The sequence below is a fragment of the Podarcis muralis genome, chromosome 5, assembly GCF_964188315.1.
Source record: "Podarcis muralis chromosome 5, rPodMur119.hap1.1, whole genome shotgun sequence".
NCBI classification, from domain to species: domain Eukaryota; kingdom Metazoa; phylum Chordata; class Lepidosauria; order Squamata; family Lacertidae; genus Podarcis; species Podarcis muralis.
The window spans coordinates 94,099,968-94,124,267 of NC_135659.1; the positions used below are offsets into that span (position 1 = coordinate 94,099,968).

The following is a 24,300-nucleotide window of genomic DNA, read 5'->3' on the forward strand; positions in this document are numbered from 1 at the left end:
ACTTGCAACATAGAAACTTCGCTCTCCCAACAAAGTCACACAGAAAAAGAGGGTAATCCATCAATTTATGGACCAGACAGGCAGAGCAACACTTAACATGTTAGAGGTGACCTCGTCTGCATTACACAGTCTTGTGGACTAAATCGAGGAGACATCGTCAAGGCCACAGTCACTTCATGGTGATCTCTGCTTCCGCCCCTCTTAAAAAGAGGATAGAATTTGTAAAGTCTTCGAATAAAACTTTCAAGAAATCTTTGGTGAAAGAGGGCAGGTGACATATGTGCTATAAACACCCCAAAATCGCCCTGCACAAAAACAGAAATTGCTTCAAGCAATGAAGGAAGACCAAAGGAGAGAATAGTCGAAAACTGATTTCAAACAGAGAATATATTATAGAAAATAAAAATTCTCAATGCATATTGCCAATGTATTTTCTTCAATGGCGATAGTTCTATATAGTTTCCTGTTTCAACCAAGAGCTGCCAAGAGTTCTGGTTTTCAAGTGGAATGCCTCTCTAGGAATGCCAGGAGACTCACAGAGCTAGGCTGCCCTTGGTGGGAAAAACACATTGGGGGGAAACACATTATTTCAACTAATTATTAATTTGGCACCTGCTGAAGTTTGTTTCTAGTCTTAAAAAAAACCAAAAAACAATTATACTCTCCTTTCTTCTTTTTATTTTCCTAGTTGAGGCAACTCTCTTAGCAATATTGTAATAGACATTGGCAGGAAAATAAAACTTTTCCAGAATGCATTATTATTTCGGCTTCCTGAACTTTCCTGAAGAACCAGCTTAATAAACTGTACCTCATAACTAAAGTCTTTGTTGCTACAATCTCGTGGAAGTGTATTAATATTAAAACATGAGTTATATTCACGCTTCTTCTTTTTTAAGAAGCCGGCTGATCTTTACCCCTTGCAATCTGTTTTTACCTAAGCTATATTTGTGTCAAGTCAGTGTTTTGAAGCCACAAGCAAGGTCAGCCATGCACTTGCAGCACATTTACAAACTCAGGAAAAGTAACATATGGTTCACATATGGAGGTCAAGAGAAAGAAACTCAGCCATGGCCTAAAAGTCATAGGATTTATTTTGAAATTCTTCAGAAGCTGGGAAATGAATATTATTGCCAGGTCATGGCTGGGGAATTTTTGTAAAGTCAATAGACCATGGTTTAAAGTGTATTCATTTTAGGTCTTTTCTTTGTTGGAATCATATGGAGGGAATTTAGATAGCAGCTAAGTTCTTCCACCAGAACCTCCCTGGCTCTTGGGTCAGAATGAAAACACATTTCTGCATTTTAACCTCTCCTCTTTGGGACAGCTCAGAAAGATCATGCGGGTGTGAAATTATTTTAAATTAAGAAATGCATGTTCCCTAGACTCCCTTAGAAAACACTTGAAATGTTTTTACTGGTGTTTTTGTATAGGTCCGACACAGTGCTTTGTTTCTGGAGTGGGGGAGGTGCTGGTACTGTGGATGGCTGCCCTGGGCACAAAAATTCATCGGGGGGCCGGGGGGGGGGGGAATTACGTGTAAAACAATTTCACGTTTTACAGGAACTTCATGTGAAGTGAAGGCACAAGACTGGGGGTGATCATCAGTGAGCTGCGCACAGGTGAGCTGAAGTGAGCTGCTCGCTAGCCCTGTGGAGCCTCCTTTTATTGAGACAAATCTGCAAGCTAGGCAGATACAGTTTTGGGCTGTGACCTTTACACATCTTCTGGTCCCGAGATCGTGGGGTGGTACAAAGTTATTTTGGCACCTGTTTCCACAGCGTCATTTTCCCCTTGCACAGTGTATGACGAAGGAGACAAAAGGTCTCAGAGACAAAGGTTACAGACAGGACACCGCAGACTGCTGAGACCGCAAAAGGTCAGACAGAGGGAACGATGTACAGACAGCTGTGGCTTGTCTGGAGGGGGATGTGCCCTGCACCCCAGGGTCACGCATGCAGGCAGACTGTGATTGCCTGCTGGTGGGGAGTGTGCTCCCTCCGGACCCCACTGCCCACTCCGCGATATCCCTACATTCATGAAAATCTTGGCATATAGTTATTACATGATGTGTGATGATTAAAAATACATTAAAATGTCACACATTAAAAACTTCCCTGAACAGGGCTGCCTTCAGATGTCTTCTAAATGCCAGGTAGTTGTTGTTCTCTTTGACATCTGGTGGGAGGGCGTTCCACAGGGCGGGTGCCACTACCAAGAAGGCCCTCTGCCTGGTTCCCTGTAGCTTTGCTTCTCGCAATGAGGGAACCGCCAGAAGGCCCTCGGCGCTGGACCTCAGCGTCCAGGCAGAACGCTGAGGGTGGAGACGCTCCTTCAGGTAGCATCACAGACACATTGTGATTTGTGATACGTCGCCATGTCAAATATTATGAAACCGTTAGCACGATGTGGACTTCAAACCAATTTTGGACGAACGTATCAATACATCACCCAGTCCTAACTAACACACAGACACGCATTGAATGTTCGCATAACACATATAAAGGGTGCTTGTGGAAGGAGACTAGTGTTGTCTGTGACATTTTCTTTGGGGGAGTGGGCTGGATCCACGACCATCTATCTCACCTGAAAGTCAGTCCAGATTTGCTCTTCAGGTTCCTCAGGAGCTCCAGCTGGTTCAAAGGTGGGATGAGCCTAAAACGGAAGAAGGAGAAATGAGAGGAGGAAAACTCAGACTGAGACAAGAAGCCAACCGTTTCAACTTCTTGTTATGGAAACCGCTTCCCTCCCCTGCAATTCTGCCTTGCAAATACAGAAGGAGAGGAACGGCTTTTAATAGCTTAGACACCCCGAAAGAAGGCGGGGATGAGATAAAAATAGCAAAATGTGGTTGGAGAAGGTTGAGGAGGACCACAAGGATTAGTTAAACCTGAACACAGCCGTCAGCGGTGTGTCACACTGCTGTTTCTCAGGAGGCAAGGCTGACAGCAAAGCTTTCCCACCCTGTCCTCAGTTTTCAGAGCCTTCCCTTTACATGACGGTCACCTCAGAGGTCCATCTTGCCTCTGGAGCTTCCTTCCACATAAGCCTCATAAGCTCTTCCTTGGCCATCAAGGCTGACAGCAAAGCTTATCTAGGATGAAGACCCAGGAATCTAAGTAAAATCTTTAGTGTAAAGAGAATGCCATAGAAAGCAGTGATGTATGGGGAGTTTGGCAAAGTATCACAACAAGGTTTTAATCCTGGTGTTGTCCATGGGATTGAGTGGGGTGAAGAAAGGAGTCTTCAAGTGTTGAGGGAGGAACCCACAGAATCCTCAAATCATATTTTTATGAGATCTGGCTTCTACATTAAAATAGGGCTTCCATCCATCAGAGCTAGGTATCAGCTGTAGTTTTCCCTGCACTCTTCTTCAGAGCTCTGAGGGCCAAACTACATATTACACTTAACACAACGTGTTTTTTTACTAAACACTATCCCCATGTGTTATGTGGGTGGGGTGGGGAAAAGCATTTTCTTCCTGATCTTAGCTGGGGTGGAAGAGATTAAGCCTCACCTCTTCCCATGCTGCAGTCAGAATAACAATGGGGGCTTCCTTCACCCCAAATCGAGGGGAAACAGAAGACACAGCTGAATTCCCCTGTGAAGAAAGGCTACAAGACTGGGGCTTCAGGGTTTGAGCGGGGAAATGAAAAAAAAAACTAGACATGATTAAGGGGAATTATGCAGTGTGTGGAAAAAGAGGGTAGATATTTTTTCTACTTATCTCACAACACTAGATATAGTAAAGGTAAAGGTAAAGGGACCCCTGACCATTAGGTCCAGTCGTGACCGACTCTGGGGTTGCGGCGCTCAGCTCGCTTTATTGGCCAAGGGAGCCGGCGTACAGCTTCCGGGTCATGTGGCCAGCATGACTAAGCCGCTTCTGGTGAACCAGAGCAGTGCACGGAAATGCCATTTACCTTCCTGCCAGAGCGGTACCTATTTATCTACTTGCACTTTGACGTGCTTTTGAACTGCTAGGTTGGCAGGAGCAGGGACTGAGCAACAGGAGCTCACCCCATCACGGGGATTCGAACCGCCGACCTTCTGATCGGCAAGTCCTAGGCTCTGTGGTTTAACCCACAGCGCCACCGGCAATGACCACCAAATCAGATTGTTCTAAAGGGGGGTTAGACCAATGCATTTGATAAGGCTATCAAAGGCTAGAAGTCATGATGTCTCTATGCTGCCTCTACAATCTAGCAGTTGCTATGGGGTAATTGCAGAAGAGGACTGTGTTTATTCATGTCCTGCTTGTGGGCTTTGCAGAGGCCGAAATTCAAGCAGCAAATCCAAAAACAAAACGTTGGACTAGATACTCTAACCACTACACTACACTGCCTTCCTAGAGTACTCCTGCCATGGGGCAGCTCTGTAAATTAAGTTGGTAAATAAATATGGGGAAAGCAGAATGCCCCTTAGAGAAGGATCTGAAATATTTTCCTGGAAGCTTGAATTTGTTTTATTCTGGGTGGTTTTATGGGATGTTTCAATGTGTTGTCAACCGCTTTGAGATTTTTTTTTACAATCTAAAGCAGTATAGAAATGAAATTAATAATAATGATGATGATGATGATAATAATAGTGATACTGTAATGTCTTTGGCCAATGCAGCAGCCCTCTTCTTACAGGTGCTTAATCTGTAGTTTGACTCTCAATGTAATGAACAGAAACTCTGCCTTGAAACTAGAAAATATGGGCTGTAGTGGCCTTGGCAACTGGTGGTTGCCAAGCAACAGAGCCCAAGGCCTTCCTTCTTACTGGCAGCACTGGATCTTTACTGGTGGTTGCTGGGCTACATAGTTGGACTGAAGTCCTGTCTCCCCGCTTCTGCTTGTTGCTAATAAAACTAATTCTGGCCACAATCAGGGCAAAACAGGTTCTAGAAACATGGATATATGACCACAAGTGTAGACTGGAATCCAGTATTTGTAATACAGTATACCCAGTGCTATATTTTTCTAGAAAAAGAGGTGCCGGAACGCACCATGAACACCTCCCACGTTCTCTTAGAATAGCAATGGTGCTCAAACTGAGTTCCTGTGAGTTCCGGCTGGGGAAAAAAGCCCTGAGTATACATTATTTTCAGGCAGAAATTAATTGGGAAGGGTTTGAAGGGCAGTACTCAAGCAGAATTTTTTTTGCTTCAGTTCCCTTGCAAAAATGCTCATGTTCACCATTCCCAATATTGATTTTATTGTGCATACCAAAACATTGAAAGTATCAAATTTGCCAAGTTGGACGTTATTGCCTTACATAATTCAGGGCTTTGGTGCATCCCTCAAAAATTAATGTGGGAATAGAGACAACATGCCCAAGAATTCTCTTGTTTTTAATTTAGCCTAGACAGCTCTGTTGTTGCATGCTTGGACTCAGTGATATTTTAATATCCTCTCTTTTTCCGGAAGAGGTGTCACCTTGTTGGAAAGGAACATGCTTCACTTAAACAGCTAGGCACAGAGATTTAAACCATCAGGATGAAAACACAGCGCATGCAGCCCAACACAATCAAGTCTTCCAGAATTCCTGCCTGGTTCATTGACTTCATTACACACATCACTCATGGGAAGCTAAAAGTCGTCATTAAGATGGACAGTCTGCTGTTCAACTGCAGTAGCGTGTAAAATAGGAGGATACCAGTTGCTCACTGCCCATAGCAAAAGGGAAACACAGGTGGCTAATTACTGAGAAGCACACACATCATTAAGGCAAGGTCAGTAATGCTGGGCCATGCCTCGAAGCGGTCAGCTAACGATACCGTACACAAAAACACAAGAATGGGCTGAACGAAACAATACACAACTCCCACAAAATGCACGCGTGCACACACCACGAAGGGTTAATTTTATTTGTTACACATGAAGCAGTTCCAAGGGCAGGGGAGTAGGGGGGGAGAGAGGGGGGCCCGGGTGGAGGAGATCAGCTCAAGGAAACAGTTCAGAGTGGAGGAAGGTTAAGTGAAGGGATGGAAGTCAGAGCCAGGTGGAAGTATTTTGAAGACCGTTTGTACAATGTCAATAGGAAGCTGCCTTCTACTCCAGCGCATATATTTTGTGGGATGAGCACAGCTACTTACCCATTTTACAGCAGGGAAAACAATGCAGAGAGAGGAACAGGGCTGCTCCTGGCAGATGGAAGTGGTTAAAATGGTGCAATGCTCATCGACTGTTGTGGCACAACCTACGAACGGGCTGTGGCCTTACCTAAAGTGAGTTGCACCAATGAAGCCACTAACATCTACCAGAGGGAAAAACGAGGATAAAGACCGATGTGATATGCGGTAGCTTTGCAAAATATAAAAAAAGTGGTGTTTTTTTAAACAAGCGACAGGATGGACATAAAAACAAGTGGGTGTACATTTGCTGCTTAAAAGGGAAAAAGAAGACCCTAGAAAAAGAAGACAGCATTTAAATTGTTGGAATGTATGTACATCTACCATGTTCTTTGCAAAGCAGGGTTTATATTTTGGTGAGAATAGCCCACCGGGTCTTAAATTACAAATTTTACGCCTGTCTTCATTCCAACAGAAAAGGATTAAGAAAAGAAAAGGGTGCGTGAGATGTGAGAAGAGAGAAAAGGAGAACGGTAGGTACATTGGAAGTCAGATTTTCTTAAAAATTGTCCCATGTTGCCAGAAGCTGCTGGATACCTGTATCACTCATCCTTCCTTCAGGACCATTGAGCTTAGCTCTTTCAAAAGCAAGGGTGTGGATCCAATTCAGACATTACCAAGGTGCCAAGGAAGCAACCAAAATCCCACGTCCCACTACGCAGTTCTACATCACCTCAATGGCAATGAACTTCTTACGTGGGGTTGTGCTGATTACAGCATTCCCCGGCCCCCAAATACCACTGATATCCAGTTTTGTGGGACGGAACAAAATAAATGAGCGGCATTCAACTTTTACTCAGAGTAGACCTGTTGAGATTAATGAACATGACTCAGTTGGGTCCATTAATTTCAATAGGTCAATGGCGAGTAAAAGCTGAATACCACCCAATCCAGATAACCCCCCTCACGATCAAGTCTTTATACATTATGCCAGCTGCACAGAACCTAAAAATAAGGAAGTGAATTTCTAGAAATGAGGACCAGTTTTAATGGAGGCCCATATGTTTGCTATTTTATACATTCCACTTGACATGACTCTGCTTTTTTATTTAATCCTCCGCCCCAGGGCATGGTAAATAGAGATAGAAAGGCAAAAACTCTCTTTGACGCCAGTAGAGTTGTCAGACCGCCGCGCTGGTCTGAAGTCACCAGGTTTGCCTGTTCCCCTCCAAGTGGCAGGGGGAGGGTCTGAATAACCAGGTAACAGAGAGAATGCCTTAAAAAATGTATATATTAAGCAGACTATGTGTGCAGTTCCAAGCTTCAGACTGGCAGGAGCTGGCTGCAAATTATTGTGTGTCTTGGGGAGCAGTTGTGACCTCCACCACTCCCTCCTTCCCTCTCCCAATTAACCTCCATCTCCAGGACTCAGTGGTGGGAGGGAACACAGAGGAAGAATGGCCCATGACATCACCAGGGTCCGCCTCCTGTGACAGCCCCTGGGGCCACCCCTAGGTCTCAGTTTGGGGCCCTGAAATCTCAAGGTGTGAGATGCTCCTAACCTATCAACCCTTAATTGCTATGTAATATTTATGGGTGGGGGAAAGAATGATTCTTTTCAAATTGCGGCAGAGAGCATTAAAACATCACTGCCACCCTGCGTGGATTGTGGCCCAATCCAGACCCCCATGCAGTTGCTTTTAATTTTTAGAACCTTGACATTACATCACATGACACATTTAGAGTAAGATGTAAGGTAAAGGTAAAGAGACCCCTGACCATTAGGTGCAGTCGTGGCCGACTGTGGGGTTGCGGCGCTCAGCTCGCTTTATTGGCCAAGGGAGCCGGCGTACAGCTTCTGGGTCACGTGGCCAGCATGACTAAGCCGCTTCTGGCGAACCAGAGCAGCGCACGGAAACGCCCTTTACCTTCCTGCCGGAGCGGTACCTATTTATCTACTTGCACTTTGACATGCTTTCGAACTGCTAGGTGGGCAGGAGCAGGGACCGAGCAAAGGGAGCTCACCCCATCGCGGGGATTCGAACCGCCGACCTTCTGATCGGCAAGTCCTAGGCTCTGTGGTTTAATGCACAGCGCCACCCGCGTCCCTAGAGTAACATGTAGTTAGGCCCTAAAAGACACAGTAAGAAGGTCCAATGCCCGGCAACTCTCATTAAAAAGAATCTCAGGCGGCAGGTTTTTCCAGCATGCCGGACACCTGCTGCCAGCTAGAGTAGACAGTATTGGGTTCTATGGACCAATGGCATGACTTGCTATAGGGTGGTTTCCTGCATTCAGTGGCTGCATAGAGGACAGAAATTAGAGGATGTGAAGATTGTGGTGGAGGCAGGGAGGAAGTTAGTAGATAAAGGGAATGCAGAGGAGGGAGGAGGGATCAGCAGGAGTGCTATAGAAAGCCATCAATTGACAAAAATATAAAACACACTTAAAAGGACTGGTGCGAAGCACTGTGCCCAGTTATAAAGCAAGATTGCCCTCATAGCAGTGTCTGTTTATTCATACAGCCACAGGCCAGGTGAATGGTGAAGATCCAGTTCTCTCCTAGATTTTAGGGAAACCCAGTCACCCTTTGTAGATGTATAAACACAGGGTGCTTAAAATGTTTGCTGGGAAAAGACAAACTCGTCCGGCCCTCCGTACTCACCAGTTTTCTTCTTAATTTGAAAGAGCCATTTCTCGACCCCATATTGCAAAGCAATATCTGATAGGTTTTGCAGAGAAGGTGCAGGGAATTGTAATATTGTGTAGGTGTCGGTGCCTGGCTATGTGGCTTTGCCGCCTGCGTTGTGTAGAGGGTCTCTCTTTTCATGTGTCTAAAACCAAGCTTAGCAGGGTTCATTCCCAACAAAACAAAACAAAACGACCACAACATGACACACGAACTTCAATCCACATGCATCTCCATACCTGGAAGCCACATAGGTTTGCGTTTGTGAGCTTTAGGTTTCGAGTGTTTTCAAAAAAGGGGGGGGGGAGTTGGGGGTAAGAAAAAAAGAGGACGGGAGAAACCAAAAGGGGAGAAAGCAAAGTTTTTTTTTTAAAAAAAAGGAAGGTGGGAAGAAAAGAAACAGAACGAAGAAAATTAGCACATGAGCTATGAGAGTTCCATCGAGCAGGTAAACTCTGAAAGGACTCAGCAGTTGGTCCACTTTAGAGGCCTAGATTCAGCATAATATTTTAAACACATAAAATCTATCGGTCAAAACTAGTTTCTGGGTTGTGAGCAATTGGGGTGGTGGGTGCCAAGGAAAAACCAGGAGTGCATTTTATGACTTTGCCTGCTCCACACCTGACATCGCCTAGGGCATCAGGTAGCTAGCTGCAGGTTGGGTAAAACAGCCTCACAGGCCAATTTAGGACCACTATTGGGTCGTATTGGGTCTGCAGACCATACGTTTCCCCACTGTTGATGTAGAACAAACCACAGTAAGGTTACAGCCGAGGAAAGGATTCCTGTAAGTGAGCCGATCAACAAATTGTTGCCCGAGGCCAAATAAACGTCACCCTCCAAAATGATGATGAAGAAGAGTTTGGATTTGATATCCCAATTTATCACTATCCTAAGGATTCTCAAAGCGGCTAACATTCTCCTTTCCCTTCGTCCCCCACAACAAACACTCTGTGAGGTGAGTGGGGCTGAGAGACTTCAGAGAAGTGTGACTGGCCCAAGGTCACCCAGCAGCTGCATGTGGAGGAGCAGAGACACGAACCCAGTTCCCCAGATTACGAGACTACCGCTCTTAACCACTATGCCACACTGATCTCCTTTATTACATCTCTCTGCTGTTCCAACATCAATAAAGACCGTAAGAATGAGCAAAACCTGTCCACTTACAGTAGATTTGGTGCATGAAGCCAATGTTAAGATTCCCCAAAGGAGTATTCTTCCTCTCAACCACTGTCAAGGTGCCACCATGACCACATCTACGCAGCATCAGCTACCACCTGACATCAGCTTTCTACAAATTCTGATCTCCCAAAGGATCGTCAGAGCTGTAGTTTGGGGGGAAAGGCTGTGGATTTCATTTTAGCGATTCCTAACCCATGAACGCATGCCCTCAACAGAGCTAGTCCCTTGGTGTGGAAGATATTGTTGCTAAACTGGTTTGAGCAGGGTAGGTGTGCCCTAAATAGCTGTGAGGAGCTGGAAACCCCATTCACTGTCCCAATAGATAGGCTATTAAAATTCAAAAGACTCTGGCGCCACATAAAGCATATGCATTGCATGGGAAAGGTCCCAACTTCAATCCTAGCATCTCAACATATTACATACACTTAACGGGGACCAAAGATGGGCATGTCCGCGATTGCAAGTTTCTCCCCACTTGTCTACTGCGCACCGTTTGCAAGGGTCACTCGGAACATCTCAGGCATGCGTTTAATGGCCTGAAGGAAGAGGGCAGAACAGGGTGGAATGAAAGCGGTTATCTCTGTAAAGGATGAAAGCTTCAGCCAGAACGGAGCGCCAAAAGACTTCAATTAACTGGAAATCATAACCGCAAATTGTGAAAATTGGAAAGCTGTCTTCAACAAACTTGCCAGAAATCCTCACACCGCACATTGCGAAATTCAAACATTGCCTACAATGGCAGGTGTAATTTTTAAAAAAAATCTGATTTGAGACCACCCAGAACTTTGCGAAATTGCATTTAAGCACATCAACTCTGCACACCCTGAACAAGATCTGAGTAGAGCAAGCATTTGTCTTCAATTCAAATCCTTATATCTTCAATCCCGCCTCTTCCCAGTGGTCTCCCCAATTTTCAGCTGGCTCATAAAATCAATGCAGATGCCTGAAAGAATTTGAGCTACTTTGCATATATATATATTTAACTGCAGCTTATTTTGCTCCACACATCATTGTTCTGGTTTGGAAAGCTTTCATCATCTTTTCTTATATATTTAGCAACAGCAGAAACGATAAAATGTTGAGCTAGATGCTCTCTCTGAAGAGATAAACAGGAGACAGGCTTCTACCATGCTGCAGGTGGGGGCTCCAGCAATAAGATGTTTTTCAAGACATAAAAATCCCCGCAAACAGAAGATAAGCATGTCAGGAAGAAAGCCAGGCTAAATCCTGATGGGAAAATAAGTGCTCCTACCTTCCTTCTGAGGCAGGATAAGCTGAGAAGAGCTTGCTCCTTAAGGAAGCAAGTGTCCCTAAAGTTAGACATCCTAGATCTGTGCACAAGGAAATCCAGACCTGCAGGGTAGGATTAAACCAAGGGTTCATCTGGATTTCCTTTAGTGCTGCAGTTCTAGGCCCAGGTCCACTCTTTACTGCAGAATTGGAGCAAACAGCAATCTGCAGAAACCCCTAATTGCTGTTTGTTCTGATTCAGCATTAAAGAGTGAGTTTTCACAGGGAAAGGACCACACTGGGAGGGGAAACTGTGCCTAGAAAGCGCGGGGGGGGAAGGTAAGTGTGAATCATAGAATTGTAGAGTTTGAAGGGGCCACAAGGATCATCTAGTCCAACCCACTGCAATGAGGGGCTTTTGCCCAATGTGGGGCTTGAACTCACACCCCTGAAATTAAGAGTGAGCCCTAAGTTGTTGTGGAACATGTGTGCTAAATCTGCTCAGAAGGGGAACCCCCAGGCCAGTCCTGTTGCCTGAGCGGACTTTGTTCTGCACATGCATTCCCCACTTAAGGCTACATTGAATTCCACCCATAGTATTTGCAAGGAGGAAGGACAGACCTTAGGAAAATACTTTTAATTCTCCAGGTAGTATAAGCAACAGAGCTCTTCTTATGTCATTATATACTCTAGATAAATACACTTCTGCCCAACTCGGGAAGACAAATTCTGCCATTCTGCGGTGGCTGAGTTATAGCCTGCTGTAGCACTTACTTTTTAAGATTTAACCAGAGTAGCTTTCCCGCAGATGAAATCACTGCCTATAATAATAAAGAGGCTCTCTGGTGACTTACAAGAATTAATTAATCCTCTTCATTTGAAAGGCAAGTGTCATTAATCCTAATTACAAAGAAGAGAGTTAAACCTCCACCGTGTGTGACCTTCTCGGCATCACCTTAAAGATCAGTCTGATGCAGAGAGGACTGTGAGAAAAATCTAGATGTGCAATTCACAGAAAAATGCAGAATCTCTCCATCTGGTGTATATTTAAAAATGGCATTTTGTAAATCATAGCACCTAAAATTAAATTCTTCGATCACTTTGGAAACATCTATGCACTATCTATTGGGAATCGGAGCAGTGCACGGACTGGAACTCTATTATGATGGACAGATCCTCTCTCTTTGCAACACTCTGTTGCTTGTCTCCTTTCCTCCACTGATGATGAAATTCTCCTTAAGAACATCTGTGCCTTTCTTCCCCTCTATTCCCAGTCTCCGATTTTTCTAACTGATAATTTCAAAATGGAGTTGCCTTTTTGCAATTAATAAAGGGGATGGGGGTTGGTTGTGAGCAGAGGAACATGGGATGACTGGCATGTTCTGAGCTTGTCCTTTATTTCCATGAAGTTCTGCACCGTCCTACCTCATTGATGGAAACTGAGCAGAATGTTTCAGGGTTTTTTCTGAATGACGTTTGTACATGCATGCATTTAACCCTAATAATGATGATGATGATGATGATGATGTTATTTGTACCCCACCTATCTGACTGGGTTGCGCCATCCACTCTGGGTGGCTGCCAATAAATATAAAAGCATAATAAAACATTGTACATTAAAAAGCTTCCCTATACAGGGCTGCCTTCAGATGCCTTCTAAAGGTTACATAGTTACTCATCTCCTTGACATCTGATCGGAGGGTGTTTCACAAGGTGGGTGCCACTACAGAGAAGGCCCTTTGCCTGGTTCCCTGTACCTTCACTTCTCACAGTGAGGGAACTACCAGAAGGCTCTCAGAGCTGGACCTCAGTGTCTGGGCTGAACGATGGGGGTGGAGACGCTCCTTCAGGTATACAGGGCTGAGACCGTTTAGGGCTTTAAGGGTCAGCACCAACACTTAGAATTCTGCTCAGAAATGTACTGGGAGCCAATGTGGGCCTTTCAGGACCAGTGTTATATGGTCCTGGCAGCTTCTCCAAGTCACCAGTCTAGCTGACACATTCTGGATTAGTTGTAGCTTCCGAGTCACCTTCAAAGGTAGCCCCAAAGGTAGATCACATTGTAGTAGTACAAGCAGGACATAACCAGGCAGGTACCAGAAGGTCAGTCTGCGAGCAAGTCGAGTCTCAGCCGGCGTACCAGATGGAGCTGGTAAACAGCTGCCCTGGATACATAAAGTGGGGGAGAGTTGGCCTCCCACAATTGCACAGGGCTGGGTTCAACTCATAAGTCCTGCTTGCAGAAGCCAGTGCAAAGTCTTCCACGAATGCAACATTCCCTCCTCTCTCCTCCATACCCCACATGCCCCCCCCAAAAAAAAAATTAATCAGGGGACCCCCAGAACAGCACACGAGGTGAGGAGCAGAGGGATCATTCCTTCTGAAATGCCCTGAGCTGATGGAATAATTTATTTAGTGTTACACTGAATTCTTCCCCAGGATACCAAATCCTGGAGGGGGAAAAATCAACAACGAACCTAAATTATGTAATCCCTGTGAAAAGCTACAGAGAAACCGATAAAACTTTGTCCCCAACTCCAGCTCTGCAAGCCTGAAGATGCGTCTTCAGAGGTGAAATGAACAAGGTGTTTAGAAGCTCTTGTCGGCTTTATATCACAGTCTGCTGTGAAGGCACTTCTGTGAACTCACGGGACATTCCTTCCTGTTCGCTTTTGGGACTTAATACTTGTGCGCAACCTTGCTTAAACTCCAGAACTGTGTGCAATGCTGCAAATAATTGATGGGGTAATGGAATTGATAAAGGATTGTCTGCACTGTGGTGGTGAAACGAGCAGGAGTTCCCACACCCCCATGCCAGGAAGACACTTTTCCCACTTCAGAAATAAGTGGGAGAAGGTATCAGTGTCACGACAGCTCTTTTTCACCTTGGGACTTACTTAAATCTCCTGTCAGCCCCAACCACCTGAAGTGCTCCAAAATATCTGGAGAGCATCACGTTGGGGGAAGACTGACCTATCCACAGCAGTATCCTGACTCTCTCCCTACCATATTGTGACCAGCTCTATGCAATCACCCGTAAGAGCAGAGATACTTTGGACCACAGATCACCAGTGCTGAAGCAATGATTCTTCAACATTAACTTCGTTGGACTGGTCATGTTATGCAGATGCCTGATGATCGCCTTCCAAAACAACTTCTCTATTCCGAAGTTAAAAATGGAAAGTGTAATACTGGTGGTCAGCAAAAGAGGTTTAAAGACTGTCTCAAAGCAAATCTAAAAAAATGTAGTATAAACACCAACAGTTGGGAAACACTTGCCTGCAAGTGCTCCAATTGGAGAACAGCCTTTACTAAAGGTGTCATGGGCGAAGAAGAAGAAGAAGAAGAGGAGGAGGAGGAGGAGGAGGAGGAGTTTGGATTTGATATCCTGCTTTATCACTACCCGAAGGAGTCTCAAAGCGGCTAACATTCTCCTTTCCCTTCCTCCCCCACAACAAACACTCTGTGAGGTGAGTGGGGATGAGATACTTCAAAGAAGTGTGACTAGCCCAAGGTCACCCAGCAGCTGGATGTGGAAGAGCGGGGAAGCGAACCCGGTTCACCAGATTACGAGACTACCACTCTTAAGCACTACACCACACTGGTGCAAGGGAGAAACGTGCTAAGAGGAAGGCATGCTTGGCAAATCCACACCGTGATCTACTCCCACCCAGATACCTATGTCCCCACTGTGGAAGGATCCAGAATTGGCCTCCACAGTCACTTACGGATTCACTGTTAAAATGGTGTTTATGGAAGACAATCTTACTCAGCTACAAGGGATTGCAGAAGAAGAGGAAGAGGAAGAAGAGGAAGAAGAGGAAGAGGAAGAGGAAGAAGAAGAAGAAGAAGAAGAAGAAGAAGAAGAAGAAGAAGAAGAAGAAGAAGAAGAAGAAGAAAAAGAAGAAGAAGAAGAAGAAGAAGAAGAAGAAGAAGAAGAAGAGGAGGAGGAGGAGGAGCAACAGGATATTTTGCTCCCTCAGGGCAAGGGAGCGACTGGCATCCAAAGATCTCCTTTGATCCTTGTTTGAAATACTTATGTGATCCTTTCATGCTCTAAAAATAAGAAGCAAAGCAGTTCACAAAACAGCATGTCTACAAAAGGGTGACGTTAAACTAGAGGCTGAGGCCAGGAGTCACCCATAAAATCCTGTTTTAAAGAAGCACACATGCCAAGAAAACAGCAGCAGATAAAACAGCACGCCAAAAAAACTAGTGCCAGGCCAAAAATTATCCATTTAAAAGCTTTTTCTAAACCACTTAATGGTTTTTTAAAGAAAGCCAAGTGCTGTTGTACACTGTGTGGGACATAGAAACAATGGGTATTGAAACAAGGATGCAACTGAAAACAAATAAAACGGCATAAAAATGTAGAAAAGCAAATAAAAATCAAATTAAACAGAGATTAATTGGATCCCTATATTAAGGTCCAGTCAAATGGATCAGGGGAACCCTGAGCAAAAAAGATACATCTTTACAAGATGTTGGAAGCATCTGATGGGTAATGTCTGCTGTATGGTAGAGGGAAGAAGGGAATTCAATAGGATTGGGGCAACAACAGACTATGCCCCCCATAAAGAACTTTCAGCTTGAATTTTTTGGGGGGTGAAACTAGAGAACTAACCCCCCTGAAATTGGAGAGGATGAAGACAGAACTCATTGCCCTTCACTAGAGTTTCTGTGTTGCTCTCAAAGATCACCGGCTGCCATTTTTTCCTCCCAAAAGCCCCCAGCAGAGTCTGTTAGAATCATAGAATCATAGAGTTGGAATAGACCACAAGGGCCATCGAGTCCAACCCCCTGCCAATTAGGAAACACCATCAGAGCACTCCTGACATATGGTTGTCAAGCCTCTGCTTAAAGACCTCCAAAGAAGGAGACTCCACCACACTCCTTGGCAGCAAATTCCACTGTCGAACAGCTCTTACTGTCAGGAAGTTCTTCCTAATGTTTAGGTGGAATCTTCTTTCTTGTAGTTTGGATCCGTTGCTCCGTGTCCGCTTCTCTGGAGCAGCAGAGGAGAGGCACGAGGGATATTCAGCATCTCCTAGAATACCACCTCTGGTATCGGTCCCCTCAGTTTAACCTTTGAGGCCGCCCGCCCACATCCAGCTGGCAAGGAATGGCAGCCATGACTCAATGGATTCATACTATTTTTCGAGGGCATCTCACGCAGTTTGCCAAATAAGCAGTTGCGTCATCTTGTAACCTGGTTCCCAGTGGAGCTGGGTTTATCCACCAGGAGAAAACCCCAGCAGAGGGCAGTAGATGTTGCTCTCCATTCCCCATTAGCACCACTTTTAGGGTGGCGCGGGAAGTTCCCCCAAACAGGGCATTGAGGGAGCATGAAACTGAGAAAATCCATAAACTCAGAAGAGGGTACAAACCCCACTTGGAATGACCGTGTTGTAAGATCTGGACTCCTCCCATGCAGACTGATGGTGCAAACAGGTGAATAAACCATCTTTCTTACAGCTAGTCTCCACTGTGTCTCAATTCTCCAAAGAAACCCTGGGTGAGTGAGTGGCTGGAACTCCATGGGCTCTTGCCACCACTTGGCAGAGAGAGCAGGAGGCACCCAACTTTTGCAACTCTATTAAAAACCCACCCCATGCAATGGAGAGGCACGAGGGATATTCAGCATCTCCTAGAATACCACCTCTGGTATCGGTCCCCTCAGTTTAACCTTTGAGGCCGCCCGCCCGCATCCAGCCGGCAAGGAAAGGCAGCTATGACTCAATGGATTCATACTATTTTTCGCAGGGCATCTCACACAGTTTGCCAAATAAGCACATTAAGGATGAAAGAGAGCCTGCACATTGTTGGCCTGGGGATGAATTGCACGCTGTGAAAACCAGGGATGTGGAAAGCGACATGGTCTGCTGTGTTTAGCATCCGGGAAAATACCCCCACCCTGGCTCAGCTCAAGTCAGGATTGCCATATTGTGTCATCTGCCCGCAGTGAAATGACACAGGCAGCTTCTCAGCTAGGGAGACGTCTGGAAAGAATCCTTCGTTCTGGGAGTTTCTTTTCCCCAAGCGTCATCACGGGGATTCCCTGCGATTTTCATCTAGGCAGCCTGTGCAAGAATATTCCACTGGCCAAGGAACTAGGGCTCTGGAGAGTCCTTTGATGCTAAACTGCTGTCAGTAGAAACCACCCCATTTAAACTCCAAAAATGAAGGGTGCCTTTAGGTGGTTAGGAATACGGAAGATTTGTTTCAGCGCTGGCCAACTAACAGCACGACCCTGTTTTCTTGGAATAAGACCCACCCCGGTTCATGGGGCTGACGCCAAGGTGCAGGATTCCAACCTAAGGTCTGTTTGCCCCCTTGTTTACAAAGCATGGGTCACAACTATGGACTCTGAACTGCAGCCGCCACAGGGGGGGAAACAGCTCAAGGAGGAAAGATCAGCCTTTTTTTATGGCCCAGCTCTCACTTCCATACATCACTACTGGGAAAACCATAGCTTTAACTATACGGACCTTTGTTGGTAAGGTGATGTCTCTGCTTTTTAAGATGCTGTCTAGGTTTGTCATTGCTTTTCTCCCAAGAAGCAGGCGTCTTTTAATTTCGTGGCTGCTGTCACCATCTGCAGTGATCATGGAGCCCAAGAAAGTAAAATCTCTCACTGCCTCCATTTCTTCCAGGAAATATAATGCATAAGCGATTAAAATCTAAATGTATGTCAGCCAGCATATTTGTTCTTACACATGAAGGGCTCTGGTACTGGAGAGTCCTGCACAATGGGGAGTGGGGGTTTTTTGATTGAGAGTCACATTTCCTTGTACAGTGGTACCTCGGGTTACAAACACCTCGGGTTACAAACACTTCGGGTTACAGACTTCGCTAACCCGGAAGCAGTACCTCGGGTTACAAACGCTTCGGGTTGCGCGTTTTCAGGTTGCGCACCGCGCCGAACCTGGAAGTTCCAGAACAGGTTACTTCCGGGTTTCGGTGCTCGCACATGTGAAGCACTAAATTGCACATTGCACATGCATAGAAGCGCAGAAGCACAACCCACGCGTGTGCGGATGCAACACTGCGGGTTGCGAATGTGCCTCCTGCATGGATCACGTTCGCAGCCCAAGCGTCCACTGTATGGCAAACAGCCCCATTGTGTGACCACTTGCATTTCACACGGCCCCTGATAGCGGACAACATCCGTGGTCAAAAACACACTCAGAATGCCTGCTTGGATATGCCACGCATCAGGAATCAAACTGAACGCAGCTCAGTTTTTTATTTCTAGCAGACATCTCGCTCTGGCCGATAGCAAGCCAGCTGCCACTCAACTGGACAAAATCCAATTTATCTCTTACGTTCTTTTAGCCTGGCATTCAGCCGCTCAAGGATAAATGAGGAGGTGGTGCTGGACAATGTAACATGACCGTTTGCTTCACGGTATGGAAAAGCTTTAATTATACTGATTAGGATTGCTTTTAGAAAGGATAGACATGCACACTTTTCTGTTAAGCATTATATGCAAGCATCTTCATTCTGTGTGAGAGTTATACCTCCATCCTCCTTTATGCTCTGTGTACGTGCGTCCATGCAAACGAAGGCAAGGCTGCAATCCTAGATATACTTCCCTGTGAGTAAGCGCCACTTGAACAGAATTGCACTGAAAACATACGGCCTCACTGCAGACGCTCTTGAAACTTGCAAATTTAAGAAACACGACTAACCACAGAGACTTTGTGTCTCTGGAGATGAAGTGGTTGAGGCTCTCCCACGCTTTCTGCTCTGCAGTCCTAGATGCTAAGCTGTTAGAACAAAGTATTCAACCCAGATTTTGAATAGAGTCAGCTCTGCACCTTCACAGCTGAAAATAGCCACATTTACCTGCCGGTGTTAATAGAAGTGCAATGCTCAAAGGGTCTGTTTTCTTATGCTGGTGGTGCTGTTAAAGCCAGATTTCATCAGACATTTTAAAGATGTTAATATGGCAGACTGTGAAAACATCAGGGCTGAATTGGTTTACTGTATTACCCACATGCAGCTCCCCAGACCATGAAATCTGTGGAACTCCCTGCCTATTGATATCACAGTATTCCTTTGCTTAGACAAGCCTACCCGAGGTGCTTAGAAAGCTGATGATCTGCCTATTACAGTGGTACCTCACAAGACGAATGCCTCGCAAGACAAAAAACTCGCTAGACGAAAGGGATTTTTGTTTTTTGAGCTGCTTCGCAAGACGATTTTCCCTATGGGCTTGCTTCGCAAGACGGAAACGTCTTGCAAGTTTGTTTCCTTTTTCTTAACACCGTTAATACAGTTGCGACTTGACTTCGAGGAGTAGCCTTTTTTGAGGTTTTTGAAGACTATGGTGATTTTTGAAGCTTTTCCAAAACTTTCCCGTCACCGTGCTTCACAAGACGAAAAAAATCGGAAGACGAAAAGAATCGCGGAACGAATTAATATCGTCTTGCGAGGCACCACTGTATTTGAAAGTTTTTAATTATTGCTGTCATTTTTTTCTTAGTGGTAATTTTTTCGTTTCTATCTTTTTTGAAATCACGTTGAGGTTTTTTTTTACAATTACAATTAAGCTGTGTATAAATATTAGGAAATAAATAAATAAATAAATAAATAAATAAATAAATAAATAAATAATAAACAGCTGGTTGCCCACAGAACACGGGGTGTTTTTCAGTGGCATCCGTCTCCTAGGACGCTGGTTATTGTAGGCTGAGCTTGCCTCTCCTGGTCACTCATCCAGATGATAAACTCACCAGGTAATCTTAGGAAAGTCATTCACACTCAGCCTCAACATTCACCACCTGCAAAACTGAAGCAATGCTAGCTTCCCTAACAAAATCTAATTGCTTTTATTGATATTGGCCAATGGCCATTGCAACTTTGCAGAGAATAAATTTCAGAAATGCAAACTCCCAAAAATTCGGTGCCCGGGATTTTTTTATTTTTTTAAAAAACCACACACCTAAAAACTGAAAATTAAAACTTCGAAACACAACGAGCAGCGCAACAGCAAAATAGGTCAATGGGTCCGTCGGATTAAGACATTGCCACAGCTACTAACTATGGAGTCTAAAATAGCTCTTGCTGGATTCTCAAGGCTGCCAAGGCAATAGAAGGAAGCTCTGTGAGTTGCAAAAGCATTGAAATAAAACAGAAGGCAAATCCTGTTTCCCCAACTGTGCTAAAATGGCACCAAGAAATTCAGAAAGTTGTTTGGAGCACAAAGAGCAGAACAGAAGGCAGCAATCCTTGCAATCCATGTGGGAACGATCGGAACTGCAACACAGGGCAACTTCCTGGTGGTAAAATAGACTCTGGACCAACCCCTTCCAAAATTGTTGTGCATGAACACACTGGGACAGGAAGAGCTACAAAGGGCTTCCTGTTAGGGCTGGGACTTTGCCTTCCTTGCTCTGCTGTCCGCCTGCCGCACATCTCCATAAGACTCTACCCCAACTTCTGGTACACAGCAAACCATCGTTTGCAAGCATGTCCAAATGTGGCAAACCGTGGTTTGCACAAAGCACAGCTTGCCCTCAAACTGCAGATAACAGAGCACGGCGAACCCTCTCAAAACGTGTTGTTGTTGCTGCTGCAGCGGAAGGGGGCCTACAACACAGTTTGTCACACACAGTCTCCAAGCCGCGGGTTGCATTGGCCCTACCAGCGGCCAAGCCACACAGATATTTCACGAGTTACAAATGTCAAACCCGAGGCACCAGCCACTTCAGCTAGACATTTCTGCAGCCAACTAGCTCTCTGTTGGCACCATCCAAGTCACATTCCCTAAGCTGGGCTTAACTTTCTAGCTGAAAGTCTCTTACTAGAAGGTGAGCTCAATTGCCTGGGCATCCCCCATGCTTCCTGCTCTCAAACTCTTGCGCGTTGAAAAGCAAAGGAACTGCAGTCACAAGAGGCTATTCCAGGTTGTTTGAAAAAGCCAGACTCACCAGAAAAGCCCCCATTACACTGACATACCAGAGCAGCTCAAATTGCCAGGGGAAATCAAGAAGAGGCTGTGTTTTTTAGAGTGGGGTTTTTTATTTTTTACCTTTTGGGAGGAGCCCTTCAGGAGGTCTTCTGGCATTTGGCGTGGCCACTGTCACAGAACAACACCAACAGCGAGTGCAGAAAAATAAAGATGAAAACCAACACAAAACGTACACACGGACACACATTTACAAGAAAAGAAAAGAAATTAATACCATGGGCATGGAAACAACAGGGAGATAAATCTGCAACGATTGAAAAGAAAACTAAACTCGCGGAAACGCCAGCGGCTGCTCCCGGCAAGCTTTTAAAAGAACGGTGAAAGCAGAATGGTTTGCTTCAACGTAACGGAACAGACGCATGCAGGATGGAGATGGGCAGCCACAGAAGAAAAACAAAGGGTAATAAGGAAATACTGACCTGTACATGGGGACGGTCACAGTTCGCTCGTAGTAATTCCAAGTCGAATGCAAATCGGTTCGAGTGAGGTTTGTGGCATAGAACCTCCACGCAGCCTGCGAAGGGAAGAATTATTATAATTATTATTTATTGAATTCATACACGGCCCTATACCTGGGAGTCTCAGGGCGCTTCACAGAATAAAATCAAGATATAAAACCACAAAATACCTAATAAAAACAGCAACTCAATTCCCCCGGCCCCCCAAAAAACACATTTTAAAAGGGCATAGGATGTAAATCGGATCAACCAAAGGCCTGGTTAAAGAGGAACATTTTTGCCTGGCGCCTAAAGGTGTACAATGAAGGCGCCAGGTGAACTTCCCTGGGGAGAGCATTCCACAGATGGGGAGCCACTGCAGAGAAGGCCCCGTTCTCGTGTTGCTGCCCTCCAGACCTCTTGAGGAGGAGGCACACGAAGGAGGGCCTCAGAATATTATCTCAGGGCCCAGGTAGGTTCATATGGAAACAGGCGGTCCTTGAGGATGCAGGTGTAATGTAAAGAGGGGTGTGGAAGCAAGGAGAGAGATCTGGTTGCTGCAATCTATCATTTACACCAGGCCTGGGGAGCCGGGGAGTCTTTGGGTGCTTTTGGACTACAATTCCCATCTGCCCCAGCCAGCAAGGTCGGTGTTAAGGGATAGCTGAACAGCACCTGGAAGGCGACAGAATCCCCATCCTTAAAGAGGACAGGAAGACCATCTCAGGTGTTTCTTCAGCGTATCAGTTATCTTTAAGCTCAGCAATGGGCAGAGTTAGTATCATTCCCCCTGTGGGTGAAAAACCATATGGAGAGGGGGAGAGATTCTGATCAGAAAAACAGCCTATGGAGGAACTGATTAGGCAAGCACACACATTCTCTCTCTCTCTCTCTCTCCACACACACCCCTCAGATGTGATGCTCCTCACAGCTTGAGATGTTTACTTCGTGCAGCATTTACTTTGGCCTCAAATGCCCTGCATAGATCCATATTCTTCCTCTCTCACACTCTGAAGAGCTGTGCCAGGGAATAAGGAACAGTTCCCCACCAGTGCTGCTGGGTGATTTATGCAGCAATTTCCAGTCCCTCTCTCTCTCTCTCTCTCTCCCCACGCCAAGATTTCAGTTCTCCTTATGAAGGGGGATGGGGAGAATGTGATCTTAAGTTGGATTTTTTAAAAAATAGAAGATGAAAATGTACTCTTGTCTGTATGCACACAGGAATCTGTTTTGGGAGCAGCAGCAAAAACCTGCACCCCATTTCCAGAGCCAAAGCCGTGGGAATTCAGGCCACAGGAAAGATGAGTTTGCCCGTGTAATTAATTAAGCTTGCCTGCTAAGTCCTTCTTCTCTCCCCACTGTTGCCCAGCTTAAGACTAGCTGACAAAGCTAGCTTCCTTCTGGTGAGGGGTCATGCTCAAGTGATGCTCAGCTGAAGATGACAAGCATCAACAGAACTATAGCGTCCAGATCAAGGGCAGTAATAGTACTGCCTTGGTCAGACCACACCTGGAATACTATGTCCAGCTCTGGGCACCACCATTTAAGAAGAATATTGACAAGCTGGGATGTGTGCAGAGGAGGGAGGCTGAGATGATCAAGGGTCTGGAAACCAAGCCTTATGAGGAATGGTCAAAGGAGTTGAGCATGTTTAGCCTGGAAAAGAGGAGACTGATAGCCATCTTCAAATATCTCAAGGGCTGTCACATGGAAGATGGAGCAAGCTCGTTTCCTTCTGCTCCAGAAGGTAGGACCCAAACCAATAGCTTCAAGTTACATGAAAGGAGATTTTGACTAAACATAGGAAGAACTTGACAAACCTAGACAGCATCTTAAACAGCAGAGACATCACCTTGCCGACAAAGGTCTGTATAGTTAAAGCTATGGTTTTCCCAGTAGTGATGTATAGAAGTGAGAGCTGGACCATAAAGAAGGCTGATAGCTGAAGAATGGATGCTTTTGAATTATGGTGCTGGAGGAGACTCTTGAGAGTCCCATGGACTGCAAGAAGATCAAACCTCTCCATTCTGAAGGAAATCAGCCCTGAGTGCTCACTGGAAGGACAGATCCTGAAGCTGAGGCTCCAATATTTTGGCCACCTCATGAGAAGAAAAGACTCCCTGGAAAAGACCCTGATGCTGGGAAAGATGGCGGGCACAAGGAGAAGGGGACGACAGAGGACGAGATGGTTGGACAGTGTTCTCGAAGCTACCACCATGAGTTTGACGAAACTGCGGGAGGCAGTGGAAGACAGGAGTGCCTGGCGTGCTCTGGTCCAGGGGGTCACGAAGAGTCGGACACGACTAAACAACAACAGCAACAGGAAGAACTTACTGACAGTAAGAGCTGTTCAGCAGTGGAACATACTCCCACGAGAGGTGGTGGACTCTCCTTCCTTGGAGGTTTTTAAGCATAGGCTGGATGGCCATCTGTCATGGATGTGTTAGCTGAGATTACTGCATTGCAGGGGGTTAAACCAGATATTCCTTGAGGTCCCTTCCAGCTCTAGAATTCTGTTAACCTTGGCAGTGCACAGCTTTCCAAATGCTCTCCGTTTCCACCATGATGGGCTGTTCCAAAAATGTTATCCTCCCCAAGCTCCTTCGGTGCTGCCACAGACTGAGTCACACAATTGCTCTCTTGACTTTTGTCTTTTCTCCAGTGACTTTCAGTGGCTCTGCAGTTCTCTCCCAGCCCCACCTGGAAGTGCAAGGAATTGGACCTGGGACCTTTT

At 45.5% G+C, this 24,300-nt stretch overlaps 1 protein-coding gene across 7 annotated transcripts in view; it reads right to left on the bottom strand.

Moving 5' to 3' along the window:
- KCNQ2 (potassium voltage-gated channel subfamily Q member 2) overlaps positions 1 to 24,300 on the bottom strand; it is a 137,488-nt gene that overhangs the window by 46,607 nt on the left and 66,581 nt on the right. For 4 of the 7 annotated variants that reach the window (XM_077929375.1, XM_077929371.1, XM_077929376.1 and 1 more), the window contains exons 8-10: positions 21,549 to 21,643; positions 8,981 to 9,010; positions 2,584 to 2,652 (exon numbers count right to left, since the gene is read on the bottom strand). In XM_077929375.1, the coding sequence (XP_077785501.1) occupies positions 2,584 to 2,652; positions 8,981 to 9,010; positions 21,549 to 21,643 (194 nt within the window). Of the gene's footprint in view, positions 1 to 2,577; positions 2,653 to 8,980; positions 9,011 to 21,189; positions 21,238 to 21,548; positions 21,644 to 24,300 lie in introns of those variants that run through there. The other 3 variants (XM_077929372.1, XM_077929374.1, XM_028735441.2) reach the window with 2 other exon arrangements.